The sequence below is a fragment of the Aptenodytes forsteri genome, unplaced genomic scaffold, assembly GCF_000699145.1.
Source record: "Aptenodytes forsteri isolate BGI_AS27 unplaced genomic scaffold, ASM69914v1 Scaffold298, whole genome shotgun sequence".
NCBI classification, from domain to species: domain Eukaryota; kingdom Metazoa; phylum Chordata; class Aves; order Sphenisciformes; family Spheniscidae; genus Aptenodytes; species Aptenodytes forsteri.
The window spans coordinates 907657-928116 of NW_008793956.1; the positions used below are offsets into that span (position 1 = coordinate 907657).

Here is a 20460-nt window from a genome sequence, read left to right on the forward strand (position 1 = left end):
TGCTGTTATTTTTATCAAAAGCCTCCACATACCAAGAGAGCACGAGGGAAGTGGAGTGATAACCAGTCAACCTACACACTGGATCCACGCAGGAACGGCTGGCAGATCACAGAGCAGTTTGGCAAGAGAATGGTGAAATTACTTTTCCAGGTACATGGAAATGTCCAAAATACTGTGTCTGAAATACGATGTGCCAATCTGCTCAGCAGCTCTGATCAGCTTTTTAAGGACAAACATACAGGGTCAGAGTGGTGTTTGAAGTAACTGATAGAGCAACTAGTAACATACAATTATGTTATGCTTTAAGTAGGTAATTACAGTGATAATTTGTTCTTCCCATGGGTAGCTCCAAGGTCTGGGGTTTCTTCAGCCCCGGGATGCAGTCTGAAAGATTGCACAGTCCTCGCACGACGTCTGCCACGAGTCCCAGTCCAGGGCCGTCGCTCCTCGCATCCCCGTGCTGCGCGCTGGCATGAACACCTACAGGCAGAGGTTCTCCAGCAGGCTGGGCCAAGTCCGTGAGATGACGGCGCAAAACAGTTACAAAGAGCAAAACACATGACTCGTGGGCACTCTCTTGCTACTAGTTTTTCTGAACTACTTCTGCAGAAAAAAGCACCAGCGGTATTAACAAACTCACGTACATCATTTCACGCGCTGTACTGGAGCAAAGGACAACAGGCCACCGCCCTGTTCACTCCACCTGCCTCTGGATCCAGGCTTTCAGGCTCAAGATCCACTGGTGGGAAACAGGCTTTCTGAGCAGTGAAGGCTGCCAGGGGCTCAAAGTGGCTCTAAGCACATGCGAACTGGTTTGCTCTTTGATGTGATGCTTCCTGCTGAAATATGTATTTTTAAAATAGTAAATCAACAGCCCATTACACAGCAGGTTTCTAAAGGTGGCCAACAGGACACCCATCAGCAGCCTGGGCGATAGCATGAAAACCCCAGCCCAAGTAAATGTTTAAGCATCTCTCTCTCACGCAAAACCAATTCCTCTTCCGTGTTGCCACCTGGCTGTGGAAGGAAAGCTGGTGGGGGTGGACAGCCCCTGCCCCGGTCCCTGCGGGGCTTTGCCGGGTGCTGTTGCTGTAGGTGCTCCAAGATAATCAGCCTTTCAGCTCAATGTGTCCCAACTCTGGGCCACGACCTGTTTCTGACAAGGCTGGATTTGTCAGCCTTCCCCATCGTTTCACCTCATCAATCTGTGATGTTAAAGCCTATGGTTTATTTATTTCTTTAATTCACTGATAAAGCACATTATCTACAATGATTAATTTTGCATCAAAGAAACAACGCTACTACAAATGGTGGTCTAAGACAACCTAGTGGGACTTTCTACAGAGTTCGCTTCCTAAATCCATCTCTCTGTTAACTGTGAAACATCATTCCCCAGTGCGCTTGGGCTCTTCACGGAATTCTTCTACAATCAAGTCTGCAGCTCTGTCCCCACGTGGGGAATAAACAGCACTCCCGAGCTAAAGAATAATTAATTTACCAGCTTTGAGTGGGGTTGGTTTAAACCTCAAAAATGAGGATTTGTTATTTCACTTAACTGCAATACAACAGGATTATCTGAGATCACAAGATACTCATTTTCTCAGAGAAATCGTGATTGATGAGAACACTGAATGGAAGCAGGATAGTATAATTAATGTGGAGCAATACGGGTCTATGGAAAAGATAACTTGTCCAATTAACGTTATAATGAATTTCAGCTTGGTCGATAAATGTAATTATTTGGATGCAGTATTCTTTGTCTTTCCTAAACTATTTGACCTCACACTAACATGACATTTTGATTAAGGAAAAAAAAAACCCAGAATGATACAAAGCCAAGTTGTCACACATCAAACAGACAAAAACCTAGAAACTGATAGGTCCCACAGCGACTGCAAAGAGGGAAAGACGGAGACGATGCATTTCCCGTGGTGCTCCATAGGGACCAGTTCTCGGCCTTCTGCAATCTGGTATTTTGCCAGCAGCCTGAAGAAACTATAAAAATATCACTGGTAAAGTTAGGGAGTGACACAAGCTGGAAGAGCTGGCTGCGAGCTCTCCCTCAATGGGGAGTCCCAGGCTGCTGGGCTGGCCAGCAAACAGGATGCATTCGCATGTGGCTAAAATTGAATTACGTGTCTGGGCACAAGCAGCACCGGCCACGCGTGCACGGGAACTCTGCTGCGAAAGGCTGACATGGGAGGCGTGAGGGTGGGGGACGCTCAGCTGAACACTGCTGTGGCCAGGGGTCCGTGCGAGGCCAGAGGCACGGGCGGAGGCAGCCCCCCTCTGCCACTGGCCCCGCGGCCGCGGTGGGGCTGCTGCACCATCAAACCGGGCAGGGCTGCAAGGGACTCAAAGGCTGGAGAAGGAGCAGCACGGTGCCAGGCTCGAGGGGCTCAGACAGCTCGGCTCGGCACAGGCCAGGGCAGGCATCCCGGTGACACATTTCAAGAGATGCTGGTAAGGGAGGGCTCCCCAATCCGGCCGATCAAGGTATCACAAGGACCCCAGGGTTAAGGCTTAAACTAAGCAGGTTTAGACTACAATGGGATTTTTTTTTTTACAGTGAGGGCAATTAGCTATTAGGAGGTTTTATCAGCGGTTGTAACAGGTTCTCCACTACTCGTTTATTAACTTTTATCATGAAGATGGGATGCTTTTCTAATTGGCCGGCTCTGGTTCAAACAGGAGCTTTTTAGGGCAATCCTGCAGCCATGAAGATGGCAGTAACATGGTCACAAGGGTCCTTTCTGCAATCGTGTAATCTCTTGACGGAACTTCACACCCCTCCACTAGCCCTTTTTACCTGATAGCTGCTATTTAAATGAATGTACATATCTGTACAGCACTAGGTCTTTGGATATTGTGGATGTAAATCGCGTGTGACCTCAGCGACTGTTTGGTGCACACACGTCACACTTGCATGCCTGGGCGATCAGGAAAATGCCAGCAGTGGGGAGGTGGGAGGGCTGGGGTCAGCAAGGGAAGCTCTGAGGAGCACAAGGGAGGAGCAGGAGGGCTCAGCTCCAGCATCTCCGCTGCAGAGGAGCGAGGCTGAGCTGCTGTGCCGGGCTGCGCGAGGTCCAGGCGACGGCTCTCCCACCACCCACCGCATCACTTGAAGACGGACGGAAATGTTGGGCAGTCGGGAGACTTCATCTTCTTCATGAACTTCTTGAACTCTTTGTTCTTCTTGTCCCACTTGTAGATGGCTGTCAGCAGGTACTGCGTCTTCACCTGGCGGCCCATGATGAGGAAGTAGTGGCCGAGGTTGTCCAGCTGATGGCAGGGGCAGTCGGCCCCGTTCTTCAGGAACAGCACCAGCTTCTTCAGATTCTTCTTCCGGATGGGCCCCAGCTTCAGCGCCTTCCTCTTCCGCGGGACAATCATCTTGTCCCCGTTCTCCTTCTTCACTTCCTTTATGGTCATCTTAAGAGCTGAAAAACAAGCCAGAGAGAGGGGAAAAACAAAACGACTCCTGAGCAGCCTTCGCCGGCACAAAGCCTTTGCTAAGTGAGGCTGGGGGCAAGGGTGCACCAGCGCCCCTGCCCCAGGACAGCAGCAGCACTCTGCCCAGCTGCAGATGCCCAGCGACCCGCTCCGCACCGCTTCTGCATCCCCATGCTCCCCTCTCTGCGGCATCGTCCTGGCAATGACTTGTCCCACTGACCGTGACACGAAAACCCTTGCACCTGAAGCGGAGCCATCCCCGCACCCGGGAGAGCATCAAGGTAAAACACTGACATCTCTGTTTCCCTTCCCCCCAGCAAAGCACGCCAGGCGCTTTTTATTTGAGAGGGAGACTTGTTCAGCCAGCGATATGCTCTTTGCTAGCAAAACGTTAGCTGAGTAAACAAGGTGATTTCCCTGCTCTAGATGCATGAAGAGACTCTTGAAAGGGCCATTTAAAAGGTCAACTTGGCTTCTCAAGCATTTGTTTGCAGTCACCCCTGGCCCTCACGTGCCTGTGAAACAAGAGCACTGAACATCTCTACATTCGAGCAGTGAAGCCCCCTGACAAACAGCCGTGTCTACGGGAACCACGCACAGGAGGCAGACCCACATGGAGCTGCCACACGCCTGCACCTTCCCCAGGAGAAGGGGAGTTAATACAACTTCCAAGGAAAATATTTTCCTCTTTGGGTTCAGCATTTTCCCGAGTTAATCACAACCCGAATAAAAAAAAAAAAAAAAAAAAAAAGTTCCTTTGCCACGACCATGAAGAGGAATCTAGTATACATGGGAAAAATTATGAAAATATGTTGTACATTAAAGTATCACTTCTGTGCCATTTGGCTCTGCCTCATTTTGGGGGAAAAGCACATATGGCCAAAAATTACTAACATATTTCCATCATTTGGGAGTTTACTTCAGAGCTGCAGATAAATAGTGCTCGGATAGGTGATTAATTGTCTGCTGTCCCTTCTCATTTGACTCTCAGAGCCTGTGCAGCAGACGGCATGCAGAAGCCGCTGGCTCTGGCAGGGAGACGGGTCCCCGCAGCATCATTCCTTGAAGTCTTGCTCTGCTGGAACTTGTAGCAATGAACACACGTTGCTTTCTGGATGGCAGCTCTGCTCACCGTTCCAGATACAAATGGCAGCAGGACAGAGCGATGACAATCCTGAGAAGGCAGCACAGTCTCTGTATTACCCTCATGCTCCCAGCCACTGCACTGGCAACAGGAGTAATGGTATTTATCTGCCCATGTGCCAAAAACTCCTGCTGTGTTTGCCAAGAGCCCTGTCGTGTTATACTGTTACTGTACAAGAAAGTAATCCAGGACTGGAAACCTAAGTGAAATTTTAATTCCATCTGTTTTCCAAATTCAGGATGTTTAAGGACCTAAAGAGACTCAAGCTTTAAGGAGCTAAAGACGCTGAACCAGATCAATTTGCAACAAATCTGGAAAATGAAGCAAGTAGTTTTCAGGCAGCTCTAAGCTCCATGGCATTAACTGGGCAGCAGCATCAGCATCCCTCAATGTGAACCTCAATTTCTTTATCCGTTCTGACTTTGAACTCTTGCACTAAGCACAGTGGTTGCCAGTGCAGGAGGAATGGTAATAAGAGACTTTTTCAAAATGCCTTATTTGCAAATTGCTTTGCTGTGTTCGCTGCAAGTTTAGATCCTTGTTGCTAGAGGAAGAAAACAATCTGGCAGCTAGTGGAGGTGCTGTTCTACTCCAAGTATCGTAGTCTATGGAAGACAGAGAGTCTGGTAATCCTGTGCCGTGGGAGCTCACAGCTGCTCCCTTCCCTGCACAGCAGCAGTTATCTGTTTGCAAGCCAGCGATGCAGGTTCAGGGAGCATGGGAGCTGCCCAGGTGAACCATAAATCCAGACGTGAACTAAAAACTCATCCAAACCTCACTCGTGCAAAGCAGTGCACAGAGCCAGGATCAGATAACGCCAAGGAGGACCAACGAGGAGGCTGACCAGGGGTGCAAATAGTTTGTGTAGGACTCTGCTCTTCCCAGCAATGATGCCCTTCTTGTCATCAGCAAAGGGAGTTTGCAGTGCTACCCAGGTAAAATGCAGCCTGGCTCAAGGACTACCAAGTTTTGCCCGCCTTGCTGTGGACTATGCAGTCACACGAGCAAAAAAAAAAAGGCATTATAATCACTGCTCAGTTTTCACACCTCTGCCAGTGACCTGGCTCCCCAGTCCCCCCTTGCTCCTCTACTTGGGCTGCATTACTTAAGGTCAGACCCGCTTTCTGGGTGAGACTCCTGGGCACAAAAGGCATGTTTTACAGCAGCGGGGCCGGACACGCAGCTCTGGCATTTTCCATGCACATCAGAAAAGCGGCGCCTGAGGGCACGTTCATTCCTGGCTGCACACCCAGCTCTGAGAGCACAACACCACACAGTGGGAGGCAGCCCCTTGGCTTGTGGCTTTCCTAAAACATAAAGGATTTCACAGGGGGGACCATCATGCAACTCGCCGCTGCTGCAGCTCACCTGGCATCCCCCCAGCCCCAGGAACACCTCCGCCCCAGCAGCGGGCAGGCAGTGGGGGAAAGGCTCGAGTGGGACGGATTGAGTCTTGGCTCCAGGATCCGACTGAGTTGCCAAAGTAAACAGCTTCCTCCCTGGGAGCCCTGGCCTTTCCACTCCCCCCGCGCCGCACCAAATCTGTCTCAGCGCCGAGCGAGAGAAGAGCTGAAATTGCCTCCGAGAGCCCAGGACGCGCTTGCTTGCACAGACTAAATCTTCAGCCATCGCTGCCAGGAAGGAGCTGACCCCAGGAAGAGACCTGGAGGGTTATTCACAGCACGCAAGCTTGTGCAGCCTTCCCAGCCGAGCAGCTGCAGCCTGCCTGCACCACAGCCACAGGACTGCCGCAGCATCAGCCGTGGCATCGGCTGCAGCATCAACCCACACCACCCCGCATGCTGCAGCGGCTCTGCATCGCTGCAGAGGAAGCACACCAGCCACAAGCCCATGTTCCCCTTTGCTCTCACGTGATACACACACGTTCCAGCACAACCTCTTAGGAAACCCATGCTCCCTCACTAAATTGCAATCACATCTCCTCACCCAACACACTCAACACCTCCCACTTTCACCCAAGCTCCTGTTAATCGAAGTGTCCACCATGTTCCTGAAGATGCTGGCTGACGTGCTCACACAGAAAGGCTATGAGCACCCATAGACAGACGGCAGCCTCCGGGGCTGCGGAGAGACCATGAACTTTCCTGTGAACAGGAGCACTGACAGGACCAGGAGCTGACTCCCAGCCATACCACGAGAGAGGCGATGGCAGAGGAGCCCCATTCTCTGCTGTCCCAGCAGCGCTGGTGGCCAGCTGCAGCTAGGACCACCCATAAAACCAGGAAAGCCCTTTCCAGCCAGGCATTGTCTCAGCTCTGCTTGCGACATCACCAGCACTGCTGAGATGCAGTGCCGGATCTGGCACAGCACTGTGCCAGGACTGCAGCCTTTGGGTGCCACAGCGGGAGGTAAGCAGCATCCCCAGGGATGCTGCACACCCTTCTGGGACATCCATACCCACAGAGACGGGGATAGGGACGACCCTCCTGGCCATGCAGGACTGGCCAAGCAGGATGCTCTCCCCTCCACTCCCCTCTGGCAGCGAGCACACCCTGGGGCCATGTGGCTGATGGTGCTCAGGGCAAAGGGGGACTCCTGCACGGTACAGGGAAAGGTTTTACTTTCGTGCCATACATGGTCCCAAAACATCCTCCCTGTGAGCACAGCCAGTACATCGGCTAGCCAGAGAGTCATGGCAGGAGACCTCTAGTGCAAGCCAGCGTCCAGTTGCCCACTTCAAAGGCTCTTCCCAGAAAACACAGAAGTGAAAGCATTACTCAAGCTGGGAGGGAAAAAACAAAACACAACAAAGGCAGATTTCAGGATTTAATTTAGCACTCGACAGCTCTCAGCCATGTTGTGTTTACAGCAGCAGAAATCCTCCCGGCGCACTAAACCCACACTTGCCCTTGCTTAGCCCCAGCGTCAAGAAGCTGATGTCTGCCCAGGCATGAGCCACTCGCCAGCACTTTGCCACGGCTGGGAGAGCCGGCACCAAAAGCCCAGCACAGGCACGGACCCTCTCACCAGACCCTGCCACAGCAAGCTGCCAGTGCAAGAATTAGACATAGATGCACTGTCACTGAACAGCGCAGAGATGCCTGCAAAGAGCCTGCATGCACCAGCCAGCAGCTATGACCAGTTTTCCCCCAGCGTCCTTGCTCCCAACGCAACACTGCAGGATCAACCAGCCCTTCCTTCTCCCAAGGCGTCATGCAGCAGAACCACGCCACCAGTGACCATTGGAATTGAGAAGAGAAGGCCAGCATGGGCAGCCTCATCCCCTCCAAGGTCCTCCTCTCCTGCGGCCCCAAACTGCCTTGCACTTCCCCCTGGATTGCTCCGACCCCGGGATGCCCAGGGAGGACACGCAAGAGGGACAGTGGCAGCTCTGGATGCACAGCTGCCCCATCACCAGCCACAGCTCCCATTAGCAGAAGGTCAGACCCCAGCCCAGGGTGATGCACCCCCATTAGACCAAGCCACGAATTTGGTCCCAAGTACAAACAGCTTGTATCAGATGGTAGCATAGCTCTGCTATCTCTAATGCAGAGAGAGTAGGGAGTGCTGGAGATGTAAAAATGTCTTCTTTTACTTCTACTAATATGAAACAAGGCATATGAAAGTTTTTGCTCACTTGGAGTGAAATTACTCTTGGCAGCAGCACCTCCAAGAGCAGCAAAGGCCCCGCAGATCTGGTTGGGGTCCAGCCTGACAAAGCACAACTTGCTTTTCATCACTTGAAACAATTCTTATCAATGTCCCTACAGCTCCAGCTTCCCAGTCCCACCCCCAGTGTGGGGAAAGAGGAAACCCAGTCTCCCAGGCAAACTGGGAGCACCACATTAGTGCCCCCTGAGAGCAAAGCACGCTCCTTCCCCAACACCAGCACCAGGGCTCAGGCGCCCTCTCTGCGTCTCCAACGACTGCACTGTACCAGCGGCGGCCACAGGCTGAGATGCACGAGCCCCTGCACCCTGCTCACTGTCCACCACCACGCACCCACCATGACTGTGCCCCACAGGCACCTCCAACCCCTCTTTTTCAGCCCGCAGGAGCCTGGGGCCGGGACACTGTCTACTGTTCTCCTGCCTGCACAGGCAGGGGCCCCACTCCAGCACCTCAGGGGCAGGGAAGAGAACGTGAGAGAAGGGAAAGCTCTGCTGTTCCTTCAGCCTCATTGCTCCTTCCTTTAGAAATCACTCAGAAGGAGGAAATCTGCCAGAAGACACATTAGGGCTGTAACAGGAGAAGGCTGCAGGCAAGGAGCTGTCAGTCACAGGAAAAAATAAACAGCATGTATTGATTGTACTGCAGTCTCTAGTGCAGCGAGAGCCCATTCAGCAGGATCCCCTCAGACCCCAGAGAAAGGGCAGAAACAATAAATAAAATCACCAAAAGAAACAGAGAGAGGAATGAACTCCAGAGCCAGGCCAGCCTGCACAAGGAGTAAGAAACAAACCCTGGCTGCAGCCCAGGGAGACTGGGGGAGGCGGCTGCAGGGGCACAGGAGGGCAGTCTCACACTTCATCATGCATCCATCGCTGCCCCCAGCACACCAGAGCTGCACCAAAATCTAAACTGCAATTAGGCCACGCATACCTGGCCCAGCCCCCAGGGCTGGTCTGTGCCCCAGGCAAGGGTCCCTGCGCCACTCGCTGACACCCTCTGCTCTGCACTCCCACAGCCCCGCTCCAAGCCATGGGCGATGCTTCTGCTGCCTGCTCCCAGCCTTGGCACCCAGGCAGGCAGATGTGGAGCAGCACTCAAACACAGCCAGAGGTGCAACAGGACCTTGCTGCATACTGCAGGGACAGGGGACTGCTGCTACGGCAAGTAACTGAGCAGCAAACCAGATACAATGCTGGGAGCTGCACGCAGAGATGCTGGATCAAAAACATTTCCCCTTTCCTGGAGGCACTTGGCTGGTGCTTCCAAGGAGAGAGCTAGGGTGGAGAAGAGGAGGCAGCTCCTGCATGCTGCTGAAATAAAGGAGAAGCTAATCTCCAAGTGCCTCCAGCAGTGCCAACCCAGGTCCCCTCCACCTACAGGCAGGACGGCCACAGCAGCAGGCAGACAGTGCCAAACGCTTTGCCGGGGGTACGGGAGCATGCACATCGCTCCCACCGTGTGGCTATTGCACAGCAAGCCCCAGCCAGAGCCATGTGGACAGCAAGACATGCTGCCAGCCCAGAGCCATCCTGCTCTTGGGGGAGCTGCCAAGCTGCTGGCAGCCCAGCAGGGAGCAGAGCTGCCCCAAACCAGCACCCAGGAGCCCACGTTCACTGCTGCTCAAACGAATGCAAACCTAGAGTCCTGCTGGCCCACGAGGCTGGCAGTCTCCTGGCACCCCTCCAAGCCCCAAGGTCTTGTCCAAGGCCCTCTCCTGGCCCAGGGAAGAAAGGTCCCTTTTCTTTACAGTCTTCCTGTGTTCACAGCTGAATGCAGCTCTCTTCCTTTGCTGTCCTCGAGACCGACATCGCTCCCAGGGCTGTTACACAGCCACCTCCCACCCTGGCACGGCCGCACACCAGTGGTGGGCAAAGTGTCTTGTCTGTAACAAGCCACTGGAGTGTAAGTGAAACCCGCAGTAACGCTACTGAGGGAATCAGTGCAGGACCCACTAACAGCTGCCCTGTGCAGCACCCGTTAGTTTAAACATTTATTGTACGTGTCTGCTTTGATGAGGATCTGTAACCTGTCATCTGCCAGTGTTTACCTTGGTGGATGTGCATGAGAAATCTCAGTCTGAAGGGCTGGGAGTTTATTTTAGTGCCAGATAAACAGCTCTCCTTGAGAAATTGCCCCATGACAATAACACCCAAGACTAAACAAAGATCCAAAGGCCACGCACTGTGCTTTGAGAAAACTTCCTGAAGTCAATGCCTCCTCTGCTGGCTCCTCTCCACAGCTGGGACATCCCCAGGAGCACCCTGCACTGCCCTCCCTTGCAGGGAACAGGTAAGGCCTGCATCTCATCTCTTCCCTTGCTCTGGCTCCCCAGCTGGCTACAGACTGGGCACATCTGGAGGCAGCGCTACGTGCACCCAGGACCCTCCTGGATGGGGAGGGAAAACACAGTGACAGAAGAAAGAAAACACCAAATGCAACTGCATGAAACCTACACCACTGAAAACCCATGCAAGTGAGCTTCCCACCACGATTGAGTCTGGTGGACTGGAGGAGCAGGGGAACAAAAGTATATCCAAGACACAACCAGCTTTCCAGTGTGAAGACAGAATGATTGTTCACATGCAGCAGACATCAGCTGTGTCCTGCTCAGCTGCCTTTGGACTTCTCTACAGTAGGGAAGTCATCTCGTTTTCAAATGAAAAACCTCTTTCTGAGACAAAAAAAAAAGAGAGCAGGAGTGGGAAGGAGGAGGAATGGGAGCAACCTCAGCATCAGCAAGAGCCCTGACGTTTAAAAAATAAAGTTACATGTTGGAGTTGTGCTGATCCACAGAACAAAGAATGATCCCAAAGTCCTTGCAATGGTCAGAAAAAACATCAGACTCTGCTTTGGCAGAGAAAACAAATGACTTTATACAAAGCTGGAGAAACATGGTGATCTGGGGGAGTCAGGTGGGTGCACCGACGCAGCTGCGATACCTGACATTACGACTAAAGCGATCCCAAGGGCTCACACGAGCCGGTTCAAATCTAGCCGCATTTGTCTGCACAAGCTGCTGTCACGTGAATGTGGGCATAGGGCACTCAGTGACACCACTGAGCTCCCCAACACAGCAGAGAGCAGAGCTTCTCCCGGCGAGCCAAGCCTGTGGAGCTGGCTCCCATTTCTCTCCCTCCGTACTGGGATCCATCACAGCTGGCCTGGGAACAGGGACCCATCCCCACCACCCCGAACCACAGCAGGAGGAAGGCTTCTGTGAAAACCTTCACAGCCATTTTGGATTGACTGGGTGTAGGCACAGGGGCTGAAGGTCTCCTCTACTTGCTGCTCCTCTGCTGCTCACGGTGCACGGTAACACTATATCTGGCCACTTGCCGCAGCCCTACCCAGAGGGCGGCCTGCCAAGAAGTATTTCCATCCTCTGGACACTGTCACCACAAAATTTCCCAATAACCAACTTACTCTGTGGGCAAGTCAATGTCTCAAGCCGCTCCACTGAGGCTGTGAATACTTCTGTTTTGGCCTCTGCTCCCTGTTGTGTAACTGTCCCAGAGCATGGGGAGGATATTTAGCAGCAGAGGCTGATGACAAGCATGCGGTTAAACTTGTATTTCCCTTCCCAGCACTTGCCCACCAGCAGGATGCCACCTCAGTTTGCTCCTTGCGCGCCTCCGGGGAAGCAACAGGTATCGCAGCGACCCACCGACAACGGAGCTGCCGCTGCCACCCAGCCAGCACCCCTCGCTCCTCCTCCAGGATAGAGGTCCCCAAGCCCAGGGCCCCTGGACTGGGGTGATGCCTCTGTGTCACCGCAAACCCAGACACACAGCCCCTGCCCAAACCAGGCGCGCTGGTCCCAGAGGCCACATGCTCCCTCCACGCCAGCTGGGAAGCTCCCTCCAGTCTCTCCCCACAGATGCAGTGGGGCAGGGGCACCTCCTATTCACCTCTCATCTCATGCCTGCCCAGGGCAGAGATCAGAGTGCTCCAGCTCACCAACCTCCAAGCTCTCAGCCCAACAGTCGGGTGAACAGCACATCCCACTCCCCAGCCAGGCTGCCACGCCGAATTCATGCGTCTGTTACCCAACCCAGCTTGAAGTACACGCATTCCTGGGAAACTATCACACGGGTGCTCCTGTTGATGCTTTTCCCTGTTAGAAAAAGTCTGTGCTGAACTTAGGACTTTTGGCATACCAAATCTGCAGGAGAGTTGAGAATTCATTTCCAGCAGAAAGGGTAATACGCCAACATGCAGAGCATAGTGCGCTCTGGCACAGGGCACATTCAAGTGCTAATCCCCGAGGAATGCACACCTTGTTCAATATGCCTTTAATAACCTTCCGGGAAAGTTACATACACCAGCAAGGATGTCAAAACCAGTTAATTCCAGGTTTGATCTGAGAAAGCTAATATTTTTCCCTGCAATACTTTTTTTTTTTTAAATGAAGTTCTGTTTACCTATGATTGTCTTACTCACTTACTCAGCTATAACATATTTAGGACACAGCTTTCAAGTAGCTCTGCATTTCTTAAGCTCACTGCTTGGCCCTAGCTAGACAAGGACTGGCTTTGGGTTTTTACACCTAGACTTGACAAGAGCAGCATAACTTTGGTAAAAAGAAACCCAGCGGTACAAGCAATCTGGGGGAAGGAAGAAGCTGGTTTGCTCCTTCATGATTGCAAGCAGAATAAGGGTCCATCTTAAGCATCATTCCTGCAAGCACACAAGAACACGGGAACACCAGGGTTCAGTTACAAACCGCACCAAGTTCACCAAAGAACAGGCACTGCCACTTCTGTCCCACCCCCAGACTCAAGACCAACACCATCTGGTTCTCTGCTCGCAGCTGGGCTGACAGCAGCAGCAGGGCCTCGCAGCCTGCAGCATCGCTGCTTCAGCGGGTGATCCCGTGCTTGGGAACCTCATCCTGCATGGCGTTTCGCCGGGTGGGGCAGGAGAGATGCTCAGCACTGCAGCCAGGGAGATGCAGGAGCACAGGCACTGACACCAGGACCCCGCTGTCCCGGTCCCCGGGTGTGCTCGGCTGCAGGAGCTGGACACGTCCCAGACACGTCCAGTCCCGTCCTGTCCCACCACCGGCCTCTGCGTGCCAACACTGACATCTAGAGGCACGCTTGCCTCAGGGAAGGACTGTGGCTGCCCGCAGGCAACGCAGCCACACCAGCCGAACCACTGGCCGCACCGCTCTCAGGGCGGGCAGGGAAACACAGTGGTCCAGGATCCGGCCCACACAGGAGCTACGCTGCCCTGTGCCCCCCAGAAAAGCCTCCCCATGCCCTCAGCGCTCCTCCTTACCAAACTCGCTGGCACACAGGTGCTCCACGATGGCCTCCGACTTCATCTCGTTGTCACACGGGGGACACACAGTCGTTCCTGGCAAGAGGAGAGAAGAGGTGGTGAGGAGCCAGCTCAAGAAGCACCACAGAGCTGGGCTGCCCATGCTGTCAGATCACTGCCCTCAAGTGGGTCATGCGCCCAGGCACCCTGCCATGGGGTCCCAGCCCTGTGGGCTGACACCCTGACGGGGGTCAGGAGCCATCCACCAGCTCACAGGGCAGCGCTGGCCATAAGCAGCCTCCTGCCAGCCCTGCTCCAGTGCTGCCAGCAGCCCCAAGACCAGGCACGGGCAGGGGCAGGCAGCTGCCAAGAGCAGGAGGACAGTGCTGGCAAGGAGAGGGGTTTTCAGGGCCAGGCACTCAGCTGAGGGGAGCCACTCATCGCGGGGCATGGCCCACAGCCTGCTGACATTCCCTCCCTGCGGCATGCCAAGGCCCAAACCCCAGCACAGCAGGAGGATGGTGCCCAGGGACAGCTCACACGCCAAGGGGCTGCCCCGACCAGGAGCCGCCCCAGAGCCAGGCAGGGGGAGTTCAGGACTGGCACAGTCCAGCTCAGCGCAGGTTCCCCCTCGGTGCCAGGGACCACCCCACAGGCTGCCCAGGCATCGCACAGCAAGCCCCTCACCTTCTTCCCTGCCCCAGAGCGGCACTGGTCGGTAATGGACCCGCAAATCTCTCACATGCACCGTCCCCCCTCCAGGAGCCCCTCCAGCACGACCCCGAGATCAGACGTCTTCTCTTTTTTGTTTTCGGCCCGGCTACACCCTGCAGGCCTGCAGGGCAGCCTCGCGGCTCCAGCAGAGAAAAGCCAGCTCTGCTCGCCAGCTGCTGGCGGCGGCCGACATCCTCCTCTTGGGAAATGCCAGCCCAGGATATTTCACCAGGACCCATCCTGGGAGGAAAGCTCACTTCACCCAGAGAATAAAAATCTGTTTCCAGGTTGCCGTCTCCAGCCAGAGCAGAGACCACCCAGCAGCACAGACGCAGATTTGTGCTACTGGCGGATGAATTTATTGAGCTGGGAGATGCTGCTTCTGTTCCTGGCCCAGCAGAACGGAGGGCTCTTTCCCACACAAGGGAGTTATTCTCGGGGACAGCGCTGCAGCAAAACATCTGCCGGTCCCTGCGTGCAGACGGAGCACTCACCCCCTTCCAGCCCTCAGCCAGGCCAACAAAACCCGCAGCATTGCTGGACAGAAAAAACAGAGGTCTCCAGCAAGAGGGGTGCAGAGCCAGACTGGCTGGCGAGGGAGGCACGGCCGCGACCCGCACCAACCACAGAGTTGAGTCTCCTCAGTCACAGATGCCCCACGGGGTTTCAGGCAAGACATTTGTTTTCTGTGGCTTGTTCTTCCCCTCTCGCCCCCCCAAATGTGTTCTGTGCCAAATGCTAATTCCTGGGGTCATGCACCATGTCTTTATTAATCACACATGGAGAGCAACTGGCCTTCCAATCACCTCGATGTGCAAGTCACAAGGCAACCTTCGCAGCACCCAACAGCTGACTTAACAGTCCCACTCCTGGTACCTCGCTACCTGTGAGAGCCGCCCATCACCTGGGTAACTTCCAAAATCCTCACATGCAATTGCCACTTTTACTATCTTAGAGTGGCACAGGCAGAAGCCAGCCTTTAGGGACATGATGACATCCCCAACACTTTATTTTTAAAATCAGCAGTCAGAGTATTTCCATCCAGGCTGCACATTCAATGAGCTCATGACAAGGGAAAGGGGATGCTGGCGGGAGAGTGACAGCCCCAGCAGGCTGTCTCTGCTGCAGTGCAAAAGTTAGTTACTGTGGTGGGGACCACCCCCAGGAACAAGAGGGGGTACCTGCCATGCATTAGCTCATCTCCGCACGTTCCTGTGTGCAAAGCACTTCGATGTGCCTCAGCAGCTGAAGTGCACGCTAGGAGACTGGCCGAGCCTACACGGGCCAGACAAACAACATGAAAGCCACCTCTGTGTCCACCCTATGAGCTTTCCAGACAACCAAAAGAAAAAAAAAAAAGGAAAATAAGACTCATTGTTCCCTGGTGAAAACACAAGCTTTGTTTTAGCTGCGCTATGGCAGCCCCTGGGAATGCTATGGTACACCCAGGATGGCAGGGACCCCCACCTTGCTACAGCAAGGGCCTGGAGCCAGCAGCCATCGCGCGTGGGCTGGAGCCACTGCAGCCACGCTGGGTAGCTCCTTCCACGGAGCAGCACATCCGTCCCCTTTCCCATCGGTGACACAGCACACGTCTGCCAGCCACGCTGCAAGCGCGTCCTGCCAATGCTCCTCTCGCCACGGAGAAGAACTTCCCTGTGGCTCTGCTGATGCCCCAGGCAGGGCGAGCGCTGCCAGCCGTCCAACGCAGCACGAGCAGCAGCCTCACCCGCGCACACATCCCACTGCCAGGCTGACGCATCCCTGCACCAGGGCTAAGCCCCTGGCATGCCACCCCGTGCCAGGAGGACCCCCATGGCCTCGCGAGTGGCAGCAGGCACCCAGTGCTCACCCCAGCTGTGCGCCAGGCAGCTCCACATGAGGGAACCATCCTCCAGCCCTGCCTCCCGCAGCCCCATCGCAGTTTGGATGTGCTTGTAGGGCTGCCAGAGGACACTGTCTTGTGCCAAGGGGAAGAGAAATGCTCCTCTCCCCAAGGGACACCCCATCACACCAAGGTCAGGAACACGAACGCCAGGGGGCCAACCAGCTCCCGCACAGCTCTGCGCCCCAGGAAAACTGCTGTTTCGTGGAGCCACAGCTATCCCGAAACTGCCTGCCCTCACACCCCTCTTGAGGCACCATGGCCAGTGTCTTCCAGCCCACAGCACTGCCCAGGACTTCACTTTCCCCTTCCCACATTATCCCAGGCTGATGGAGCCAAGAAGAAGCCCAGCCACGATTCGGGTCCTCCCGCCTCAGGCAGTCCCCACTGCAGCAGCCCAGAGGCAGCCATGCCGGCACACGGCTGCCCGCCACAGCTCGCAGTATCAGGCACAGCCGCCTGCCTCCTAGCCTACTGCAGTTTGGCTGGGGCCCGTCTTCTGCAGTTGACAGCTCTACTCCAAGCACAACCTTAGCCTGCTTCCAGCTCACTTTTTCCCTGCTGACCATTTTCTAATGCCTGGCTTTAGAGCCAGCTTACTCCAGGGGCAGGAGAAGGAATGTGTAATGCTATATTAATCAGCAACTCCCCTGATGCATCCTGTGGGCCTGCAGGCTTTACCGCCTCATGCTTAAGGAGAAAGGAATTCAGCAGGTCAGCTCTTTGAGAGGCAGAAACAAATTCCAATTTCAAGGTGTTAATGGGGAAAAATACTGAAAGGGCTCGTTCTTATTAGTGCCCAGAGAAAAGGGGGGACACTGCTGGGTTCTGAACCTCTTTGAATCAACAGGAAACACACCCCAGTGCCCAAGACCAAAGGGGCTCCAGGAGCTGGCGCTCATGGAAGATGCACACAAACTGTGGACAGGGTCTCCCGCAGCAGAGCCCCAGGCAGAGGGGAGGACCTGGCATGCACAGGGACAAGGGCTGAACCACAGCAGCACAAGCATGCTCACCCAGACACACCCCTCATCTGCACGAGGTGGCAGTGCCAGCGGACAAAGCGCTGGACACCTCGCTGGGTCCGGCCCCTGCCATCACTGCAGGCCATGCACAGATCTTCTGCAGAGTGCGGGAGCAGGAGCATTAGCGTAGGAGACCTGGCTGTGTTGGTTTACATTACAGCAGTGGTCACAATTAACTTTACGTTTGCCCTGTTCACTCTAAGCTGTTTGGGGCAAGAGCGTCCCAGCACACGGTGTATGCGGCACACAGAGCTTCACCAACCAAAGGTTACTCGTAGGAGAACACATGCCTCTGCCGCAAACCAGCATCAACGTCATGAAAGCTGGCACACCTAAGGGCAGCAGGTCCAGCCCAGCAGATTACTGGGGGGTCTGGCCTTCTCATCTTGAAGAAGCATTTTCTAGCAAGATTGCTCGTCCCCTCACAGATATGTGCCCCAGCTGGTGTGATGGGCTCATGGGGCTTGGCCAGACACCTCTGGAGCTGCTGGGGCTCAGCTACAGCACATGCAAGGGTTTCTCTTGAAATACTTTCAAGCAGCCAGGGGATGTGAAGATGGCTGCTTATACTTTTCCACTGAATGCTGAATAGAGTTCACATTTGCACGACAATTTTAAAGACTTACTTTCTGTAAACATCCTTGTGAACAAATCGGTCATTTAAAAGTGCTTGGGACATAAGTTTTGCGAAGTCATTTAGCAGACAGCAGTTTATCTGAGTGGCTGCAATACTTCCTTGCAATACTCGCCCAGCTCTGATTTACAGTTCACTTGAAGAACAAGTTAATACACCCTAAAGTTTGTGCAGAATGAGGCCTCTCTGCATGCTAAACAGGACCAGCAATAGATCTACAAAGGACTTAAACCTGAGCTGATGTAATTTCTTGTAATAAGGTCACTTTAGCGATGCCTGTGAATGACAGCATGGTGTCCAAATATTGTGCGGATGGGCACGTTAGCAGCACCAAAAGAAAGCGGTAATGTCCCACCCCAATGCTGCTGTCAAGATAGGTCTGAAAGGTGATCAGAAAGTTAGTTGTTAAACTACACAAGGGAAAACTTAGCAGATGCTGCTCACCTAGAATACTGTTCCCGGGTCTTGAGTCACTAATGTCTCTTAGAATGAATGACCAGCAAACAGCTCAAACTCTGTTTCAGACCTGGGAAGGGGCAGCTCTATAGCAAGCAGCTCAGACACAGCTGCCCCAGGAGCATGCTTGGCTGCAAGTCCCCAGGAATAAAAGCAACCTTTGTACCCGCAACACAGGACATGACTGCGGTCTTGACCAAAGGTCTAGGTTCACATAGGACAGATGATTTTAGAGCCTTCCTGGAAAACAAAGAGCTTCCTCCAGCAATCACATCAGTAAGTGCAAGCCATGGCAAGGAAGCCAGCGTGGCTATGCTGCTGTCGGCGCCGCACAGGGAGAGGCTGGGTCCCCGAGAGTGAGAGCAGCCAAACCTCACCCCCTGGCACGGGTACACACTTCACACCGAGACACGACAGAATCTGCCACTGCTGAGACACGACAGTTTGCCTGTACAGCTCCGGCGGGTGTCGAGCTCAGGTGTCCCTCACTGCCTGCCCCCAGGCAGGCTGCCTGCCTGCAGCAACTGTTCCGTCCTGCTCAAGCCATCGCTCTCCACTTCCTTCTGCGTGCCCCCGCACTGGCTCCTGGGGACACCCCCAATGTGTCACCCCTCTGCTGCAGGATGTACTCCCTTCCTGCCCCATAACTGAAGGGCTCCCTGAAGTACAAGTCCCGCTGGGATGAGTGGGATAACACTGCACAGTTCCCAGAAGGCTGGACGAGGGCTCCCAGCCGAGCACGACTTACAGCCTTTGTCTGCAAAGGTAACTGCACGTGAGCAGCCGCAACCTTCCCTCCAGATGAGCTCCAGACACAGCATGGAAGCTACGGGAATCGCTCAGCCCCACGCATGGCTCCCCCATCCCTGAGCTCCTCCCGAGTGCCTGCACTATCCCCTCATGAAATCGGGAGTGCCCATCCCTTTCAATGAAGCTCCGGACGAAGGAAAGCATTGCACTCTTTTATAGCCCTCTGCCTTCTCCCTCTACAAATATTCCTCCTGCCAGCCTTTCAAAGCACTCCGATGCAGAATGCCGAAGCAACACCAGGACATTGATTTATTTTAAAAGTTTTCAGCAACAAGCCAGACTCATTGCAACTCGCACAAACAAGCCAGTCTGGCACCAAACAGACCTGCCGCACATAATGGAAACAAACAAGAACTACATCCACTTTCCCCAGTCATTTCTTGATAAATCTCTTGCCCCCTCGCCAGCACACAGCCCCACCTGAGACGGCAGGGCTGGATTTTCACTGCACACGCAGCCACCAGCTGCCCAGCCTCTTGCCCCAGGACTGCTCGGGAAGTTAGGTACCCCATCAGGATTGCTGTCACCATTTACTCCAGTCAGGCAGCGCTTTCTGCCATGGGAGGACCATGTGTTCTATTGCTGCCAAGAACAGCCCCACAGGAGTCAGGCTTGGGAGAGAAACTGCTACCAGGGCTGTGCAGCATCTGGAGGAGGGTCAGAGCCCTGGTCCATCAGGGGCCAGAGCCCGACCCTGGTGCCTGCACAGGGATCAGAGCAGCCATGCACCCACTGTGCCCTGGCACCATCTGCTCCCAGGCTCAGATCCAGGATAGAGGCGAGGAACTGGCAGGGCATCCTGCCTTCCTTGGGACAGGAGCGCTTGCAGAGCGCTCAGAGGCTGGAGGAGGACTGCTGCCAAGAAACAGAGTTCAGGTGAGCCTCCTCCTGCCGCAAGACCCCCTTCAGTGCCACACAGCCCCTCCTGGGCTAACACCTGCCCCATCAGCTCAAAGAAAAGCACCACGAGCAGGGCCATGGCACTGGTCACGCCTTACCTTTGGGCCTGGAGACCTCGGTGGCGTTGGGAGCTGTCATGGCAATGCAGACATCGTCCTGGGGGAACTGGTCACACTTGAGCATCTCGGGCCAGAAGAAGCCAAAGAACTGCATGACGGGCTCGCAGGAGTCGCGCACGGCCTCACAGAGCCAGCGGCACGGGTAGACCGGCCGGTCCAGGCAGACAGGGGCAAAGAGGGAGCAGAGGAAGACCTGGGTGCCCATGTGGCAGTTCTTGTTGAGCAGCGGCACCCAGCTGCTCGCCTGGTGTTTCACCTCAGCCATGGTCTCGTGATCCAGCAGGTTGGGCAGCACCATCTTGTCATAGCCCACGCTGTGGCAGAGCCGCAGGTCGGCGGGGATGGCCACGCACTGGTGGGGCTTGGCGTAGAAGCGCCCACCCGGGTAGGGGCCCAGGTCAGACTGGTAGCTGACATAGTCGTAC

The 20460-nt window shown here is 54.5% G+C and overlaps 1 protein-coding gene across 1 annotated transcript; it reads right to left on the reverse strand.

Moving 5' to 3' along the window:
• Window positions 1-3117: 3117 nt before the first annotated feature.
• On the reverse strand, window positions 3118-20459 carry SFRP1 (secreted frizzled related protein 1; the record flags this gene model as incomplete). Its single annotated transcript, XM_009281389.1, has 3 exons — window positions 3118-3440; window positions 13511-13588; window positions 20015-20459. Coding segments are annotated over 3 exons (846 nt in total), but the record flags the coding sequence as incomplete, so codon positions are not given.
• Between the last annotated feature and the right edge of the window lies 1 nt (window position 20460).